This window comes from Oryza glaberrima, chromosome 8 (genome assembly GCF_000147395.1).
Source record: "Oryza glaberrima chromosome 8, OglaRS2, whole genome shotgun sequence".
Taxonomy (NCBI): domain Eukaryota; kingdom Viridiplantae; phylum Streptophyta; class Magnoliopsida; order Poales; family Poaceae; genus Oryza; species Oryza glaberrima.
In genome coordinates this window covers 16,473,731-16,481,722 of record NC_068333.1, presented here as the reverse complement: position 1 = coordinate 16,481,722, position 7,992 = coordinate 16,473,731, and the positions used below count along the sequence as shown (strand labels likewise).

At 43.1% G+C, this 7,992-nt stretch overlaps 1 protein-coding gene across 1 annotated transcript; it reads left to right on the top strand.

Annotated features, from left to right (window-relative positions):
* Nucleotides 1–620: 620 nt before the first annotated feature.
* On the top strand, nucleotides 621–3,753 carry LOC127783081 (uncharacterized). Its single transcript, XM_052310346.1, has 3 exons — nucleotides 621–1,354; nucleotides 2,695–3,235; nucleotides 3,310–3,753. The coding sequence occupies exons 1-3, from the start codon at nucleotides 621–623 to the stop codon at nucleotides 3,751–3,753; spliced, it is 1,719 nt and encodes a 572-aa protein (XP_052166306.1).
* Nucleotides 3,754–7,992: the final 4,239 nt, after the last annotated feature.

The following is a 7,992-nucleotide window of genomic DNA, read 5'->3' as shown; positions in this document are numbered from 1 at the left end:
AGAACTTTGACAACTGATAATATATAATACTTTTGGAGTCAAATATGCTCATACCATATTTATACTTTTTAGTTTTAAGTAAGAGATTTGCTCTGGTCAAACAAATTTTTATTTCTCGAGGTACTCATACTAAATCGTTTGCGATCGTTGGATCTAACAACGCCCATCCTGCCCAGCTAGATCCAACGATCGAAAACGATTTAGTACCATAAAATACCGGTACCTCGAGTTACTTTTTATTGAACCGGAGCAAATCTCTTCAAGTAAATATTTATAAATTCATTAACGGTCGAAGTTTTTAATGTTTTTATCAAATCTTGTCCTAAACTTTCAAATGTTCAAAATCGAAGCGAGTATATATGTGTATCACTAACGAGATCGAGTGCAGGGTTAGAAATTCCGGAACGATATTATTTCAGCCGAAATTTTTAAATTTTAAATTTTTCCGTGAATTTTGGTATTATTTGTTCAAATTCAACTATACTTTGTTCAAAATTTCGGTGAGCACCGATCAAATCGGCTATACCGATAGGTTTTCGAGTGACTCAAATTTGCATGGCTTGCTCAATAATGAATTAATGATCTTGAATTTGCTGATTTCAACAGAAAACGACAACCACATGTTACGCACGCCGGATTTGGGTGATCCTCCGGCGGCGGAGATCACTCACCCGTTTCACCCTCACAAGCTGAGGCTGGCCGACAACGTCACCGACGGTCACTGGCCTTTCCGGTGCGGCGGCTGCAAGGAGCTCGCCGCCGGCCGCCGCAGGTACAGGTGCGAGCCCTGCGACCTCACCCTCTACACGTGCTGCGCCACCGCGCCGCTCACCCTAGAGCACCCGCTGCTCCCGGGCCGCCACTTCCGCCTCCTCGAGCGGCCTCCGCCGCCGCCGCCATGGCTCGCCGCCGACGACCGTGGCGGCGGCGGCTGGAGGCCGGCGTGCGACGCGTGCGGCGACCTCCTGCGCGGCGACGGCTTCGCCTACTACTGCGCCGATGGGCACGGCCTCGTCGGCCTGAACCTCCACCCGCGCTGCGCGAGGCTGAGGCTGCCAGTGGCGGCGGCTCGCGGCGCCGCCGCCGTCAAGCTCTGCCGCAGGGCGGCTCCCCGCCGACGGTGCGGCGTCTGCATGTCCGGCGAGGATGGGTACCGTCACGGGTTCTGGACCTGCCGCTTCCGCCGCAGCGGCGGCGACGAGCTCGTCGACGTGCACCTGTCGTGCTTGAAGGAGTTGATGTCACACTCACACGAGACTCTGACTAATTTGTATAAGATTCTAATGGAGGACGGGCCGCCGAGGACGCCGACACATAATTGTGGTGAAGGTACATCTGCACAAGTTAATAGCAGGTGTGTATATATGAATTTATTCCCTCCTGAGAAATAAGTTTCGTTTTAGAATCATTGCAGTGATTTTCGACCATAATCATTGTTCAGAACATATGTTTGAGGCACATGGAAATCATATAGCTAAATTTGTTGCTACAGCGAGAACTTCCATAGTATTACATTTATGCAGTTATTTCAATAAAAAAGCCACGTGCAAATAATTCAGTTATTTCTTTTTTAAAAAATGTAAAACGATATGTATTACGCTGAAAAAGGTGTTGAATGATAGAAATTATTAATTTATGATTGGAAAGTACAACGCCGTACATGAAAAACTACCAGCAATTATTATGTCATAAGGAAATTATCATAACGAGCTAGGGGATTCCCCTAGATAATTCACGTATAGAGTGAGATTTAGTATACAGTTCTGAAATTTTATATTCTATAGGTAACATTGTATGTAGAAATATATTTAGATTTTATATATACAATGCTTAGCTTCTATTTCTATAAGGTTTGAATGTCATATACCACTCTTAACTTCTATTTCAATAGGCTTAGATTTCATATATAACTCTTAAATTATATTTTTGTAGATATAATTGTATTTTTATATAACTATATCAATAAATATGTACCGTTATCTAACTGTTAAGATTTTTTTCTTTTTCTAGAAATTTCTAGCTTCTAGAATGAATGCGGTAGAAGAGCGTCCTAATAATATAACGGATAGATGTCAAAAACTTATTATTTTATAAATTAGTTGCTCCGAAACGATAATACTTATCGTTTTGGATAAAACTAAAGACAAAATTTAAAATATTTGACTATGAAATATTTCTCATACAGATATGGAGACCATACGTATAGATTAATCTTGAAAAGTACTTCAATAAACTTATATATTTGTTCATATTTATACGAATATTACTCCCTTCGTTCCATTTTAAATGTAGTTGTTGATTTCTGTGTCCAACTTTTGCTTGTCCGTCTTATTTGAAAAATTATGAAAAAATTGAAAAAAATAAGACACGCTTAAGTACTAGTGATGCTTTATTATCTAATAGCAATAAAAATACTAATCATAGAAAATATCAAATAAGAAGGACGGTCAAACATTGGACACAAAAACCCACAACTGCACTTAAAAATGGGCGGAGAAAGTATAGTAGAAAAGTGTTATTAAGGTTATTTCTTGAGTGTTGTTTCTTGGAGACTTTGTGTCCTTGTACAGAACGATAAATACTATCAAGTAGTTCTAACAAAAAAAAAATGGTTGTCAGGATTTTTAAAGTTTGATCGAGTTTTGTCCCAAATAATAAAAAAAATTTACTGATCAGGATCATTGAATGCGCTATTTACAGTGGGGAAAGTAACGGTGATGCGGAGGAGTTTGAGAACCAGAATGGAACAAACAACGGTATGGTGCCGGAGATGAAGACGATCACCCACCCCAGCCACCCGGAGCACAAGCTTAGAATGGTGACCACCACCGGCGAAGCGCCGTTCAAGTGCGAAGCCTGCAAAGAGCCCGGAGACGGGCCGAGGTACCACTGCCTCACCTGCGAGGACTTCAACATGCACAAGTTCTGCGCCCATGCGCCGAGCACGCTCTACCACCATCTCTTCGGCCGCACGTTCGAGCTTCTCGCCAAGCCACCGCAAGGACGACCGGAGAAACTGCACCCCGCCGCCAACGGTGGTGGAAGAGGCGAAAGCGGTGGCAGGTGGTGCGACATCTGCGGTGACCGCGTGTTTGGCCTCGTCTACCACTGCTCCGGTGCAAACCTCGACCTCCACCCGTGCTGCGCGAGCCTGCAGACACTGTTGGTACAAAACCGGGAGACGTTCGACCACCCGGAAGGAAGTCTTGCTACACCCCAAAAGTTAGTTAAAGAGGTGAGTGACTCATCTACTTTTAAGTTGGTTCAATTCCCCCCTGTAAATAAGTAACGTGGCACTTTTTCCAACAGGGACTAGCCAAGATCACCATCGATGGGGTCGCCATCGACATAGCCGCGTCCAGGAAGTGCAGCCTATGCAGCAGGCAGGAGGAGGAGGGCCCGGATCACTGCTGCTGCCTCCGGCGCCGCCACGAGAAATGGAGCTACTACAGCTCCGACGTCGTCGACGGCGGCGGCGAGGCCGTGTCCCTGCACGTGTCCTGCATCAAGCAGATGGCTCGGAGGAGATGGCACGCAGGGGGCCAAATCATGCTGGCGAGCGAGGAGATGATCGGTGAAGGTGGTCCTCTCCATGGCATTCCGTCGGAGCGAGCTCGGAACATCGTCGGCGCGGTGGTGCGCGTCATCATCGCGGTGATGTTTGGAGACCGGACAGCCGTCGAGGGAGACGTCAGCTCTTGGGTAGCTTTAAGTCTCCCATGGCTGACAAATTTATTTACCGTTCAAAGCTAAATCGATTGGTGTGTGTTTCTCAAGCTCATCTATTCATAGGATGCTACATAAATAAATAACTGCAGGTAAGTAAATAAACAAACAGATAATTAATCGGAGGTGTCTGTTGGCTTGTTTTTTTTCCACCTACTTTTGCTTATATATTTTCTGGGATTTGGAATAAATGGACTTGTATTTCCTTCGGTGTAAAATATTAATTGTGTAATATGCATATATTTGCATAATGCTTGTTCGACAATGTTAACGATATATATTGTACGCATTCATCCATCTGAAAGAAATGGTTGTTTATTGGTTTTCATTTTTTTTTCACTAATTATTGACTTAATATTTTTTATGGATTAGTTACTGAAAATTAAGTTTTGAGTGTTCCAAATGACCTTAAGTTTTGAGTTTATAATTGATGACATTTCCATTTGATGTTGTTCAACGTGCAAAATGTATATTCCAAGTTTACAACGGTGAAGTGAAACAAATAGCATATCATTCCAACAATCATAAAAAGCTCATAGGTAAAATCATGTGACTTGTGATTTATGCTGTCTCGCGGCCGTGTACAGAATATAGATGACTAAAATATGTTTTTGGTACAATTTGTGCCTACAAAAGTTAAAATCTGGTAATTCATTTTTACCAGCCGTTCATGAAAATTGATTTTCACGGGAGGTCATGGAATCCGCTTGACTGGATTCCATGAAAATTGATTTTCATGGGAGGTCATGAAAATTGATTTCTATAGACCCCTACTTTTAGACGGTTCAAAAAAAATACGTGTGAACACGGGTTAATTATTGACCACCTGAACAAATGTTTTCTTTTATCTACTGGTGCCTTATAGTTGCATTGGTAGCTGTTTCATGTAATATCCACGGTCCCCAAAGTGTCACCCTTTTAAAGAAGAGGGTGAATGTTATACCCAAATCCCATGTAAATCCCGTATAGTAAGTATGCATCCGGCCCCTCTTCACAATTTGGTGATGTTGATATAAAATACTCCATCCTAGAATATAGAGTCTTAGAGTTGGACACGATTATTAAGAAAGCAGGTATAATTAAATAGGTGGGAAATGTGAATGGTGCAGGGTTGTGATTGGTTGGGAAAAGAATGTTAGTGGAGAAGTTGTTATATTTTGGGATAAATCCAAAGTGCTAAAAGTTGTTATATTTTGACACTGTTGGGGGAATGGCTCCGGACAGAAGGGCAAGCCTCCGTGAGGCGAGCCGGGCTTCGGTGGAGCCATCCACCCCAGGGAGATGACCAAGTGTGGCTACCATCCTAGGCTCCGGAGCAGGGAACCAGCTCTGGAGGCGGCCATGGCTTCCAAAGGGCTACCGCAGCTTCCGAAGCCTGTCTCAGGCTCCGGAGGCTTAGTGAGGATTCGGAGGCTGCCGAGGAGGGCTCCGGAGTGCACCACGGCCCTCGGACCCGTTCAAGGACTCCGGAGCACATCATGGCCTCCGAAGCCAATCAAGGACTCGACATGCCACCAGGACCTCCGGGGCCAGCCGCATGGCCCAGAGGGAACCGGGGCTCCAAGAGCCCTTAGGCTTAAGGAGGAAGATTGGGCGCTCAGTGGGATGGAATAAATGCACACTACACGCCCCAACTACCTCTGACATCGTTGATGATAGCAAGATGGCACATGATATTACCCGGAGCATGCCCTTACCCAGGCAACAGCAGGCGCCCTCGGGAATCGGCGCCGCTCCCTCAAAGGGCGCAACCCTCCTGTCACCAGGGATTTTACTAATAGCCCAAGGGCTAGCCCACCGGCCAGCCATCCTAAATTCCCCCACAGGGCTAGGGGCAATAATGAAATTTCCTCTTGTATACCCTTGTATAAATATGTAAACATTGCTCACAATTGAGCACAGGAAATAGAGGAGACAACTTGAATACACTTGTTGGATTTTGTCCCAACAGGCACAGAGGGAGTATGTTGCCACTTATTCCTCTCCGCTACCTATATGTTGCCACTTATTCCTCTCCGCTACCTATGCTTTGTAGTTGTATATATATCTTTGATTGACTCAAAAATTTTATATAACCAAACTTATATCTCTTGGACATCATGGAACACTCGGTGTACTTGTCCTTTTTTGTGTTCTCAAAAACAGTTTATATTGATATTCATTTGTTATGAATAGGAGGCACCAGGAAAACTGAGTGTAGATCTGATAGGACTGGACGTCTCATGACGGTGAGAAGTGGAAAGCTACAGTGGGGAGTCAAGCCTCCTAGATCTTCAAAACCTGCAAGCATCGATGGATAACTCAAGAACGAAGAGACTAGTACAACGATCTGAAATTGAAGATTATGCTGAACAGATTGATTTGATACCTTCTTTTCTTGAGCAGCTTCTGTTTTTATGCAAATAATTGCAATACCCAGAATTACATATTATTTATGTTGCTTCCTTGCTAGTTTTTTGAGTTGGGAACTTGGGATGGCAACACAAAGTTCTAGCAATAATTTGTTACCTCACCTACCTCTCAACTTCAGGGAAGATTAATCCACAACTTATTACACGACGTCACCACCCGTCTCTCACTTACTTTAGATTGTCTGGCTTTTCACTCGCTGAGTCGCTGTTTGCATCGGATAGTTGTTTTCTTCAGTCCAAAGCATACCCATAAGGATGAAGTAGCCTTTAACTTCTCTCTGTGCTGTTTGTTGGCGACAACCTCTTATCGAACAAATTGCGTGCAAACTGCAGATGTCCGGCACGGCAACAGACTAAAACAGTAACGAAGAACAAAGGAAATTCAGAGCAGAGGAAAAAACTGAGAAATTTCAGAATTCTCCGCGAGAACGATCAAATGTGGGGCAATTTTCTGGTGGTTTTTCATTCAACTAAAAGAACTTACAAATGAAAAAACTGAGCTAAGACTCCTACTTATACTCGATACAAATAAACGAATCCGAGGCAAAATCGTGCCATCCCACGATCCGCAAATCTCTGAATTCAGCTACACACACCTGCGCTAAACTCATGCACACGGACGCTACTGACGCGATCATTCAGATCCTGATCGCCGCATCTCCCGCATCTGCTAACAAACTCCAGCACACTTATTCTCCAAACCGTACGTTGCAGCCGCTAACAATTGGAATACTTTGGGGCCACAACTTAAATTACACATTCAACACTGCTTAATGCGTATTGGTACGAATATACAAACTAGAGAGAGCAAACAATTATCTGTTGGGTTCATATATATACTCCTACCCCTTCAGATCAGAATACTCTATCTTTGCTTGTTAATTTGTGCACCACTGCAAGCATTTCTTTCTTCCTTAGGAATGAGATGAACCAGGAAGAGTGCCGAGACGGCGAGACAATTAGGTGATCGCAGCGGTCACACAGCTATGCATTCGTCTAGGCCATGCGAGATTCACAAACTTGTGATAGGAGTACTAGCTGCTGATAATATCGAATTGCTTATGATAACCAAAAAGCTTAACAAATTAAGTCTAAGTGTACTTTTCTATATGGAGCAGATTATACCATTTTTCATAACATCAGTTAGGGAGCAAGTTGAAGAATATATGACCTATTTCAGTTGCAGCAAAGAGTTAATCTGAATGCCATAACAGGAACCAAGATCTAGAGCATACACGTTACTTGCTCGTGATTGTGATTGTATGAATAAAAATTGACTGGAGTATGCATTGCAAAACTCTGTTTTCTTTTTCAATGTAGGCAGGAGATTTTATACTGAAAACTATTGACCAAAAGCATATTAATATTCAAAAGGAGCAACCATACTAGAGATGGTTGAAAACAGATAAGTTGATCACTCTGTTAGCAGTAAATTAAGAAGCCTAATCGTTGTAGGATGTACAGTTTGGGATTAGAAAAGAAAAAGAACCAGCCAATCAGGCTGGGGTACAATATGGTGCTTATGAACAAGGCCATAAGATTTGCTCTAAACGATTCCATCTTGGGCTTCGATGGAGTGGTAATCTACATTCTGCAAAATCTTGAAAAGAAAGAGCCTGTAGAATCATCCAATATCACGACTTACATGCAGAAGGTAATATAATTAAGAAAGCATAAACCAGAGGAGTACTCCTTTGCTGAATGGGTGTTCTCACCTTATTAATTAGCGATACTGACTTAGCTTTTTCCTTAGACCCTCCGTTAGAAAAACGCTATGAACATGGACATGGGCAGTTCAGGTTTATAGCTAGGATTATTGTTTTTTTTAAGGACGGAGACATGATTAATATAGGAG

Coding starts and splice junctions, on each gene's coding strand:
- LOC127783081 (XM_052310346.1), top strand. CDS start 621: ATGTTACGCACGCCGGATTTGGGTGATCCTCCGGCGGCGGAGATCACT. Junction 1,355..2,694: donor TCTGCACAAGTTAATAGCAG/GTGTGTATATAT, acceptor TGAATGCGCTAT/TTACAGTGGGGAAAGTAACG. Junction 3,236..3,309: donor CCCAAAAGTTAGTTAAAGAG/GTGAGTGACTCA, acceptor TTTTTCCAACAG/GGACTAGCCAAGATCACCAT.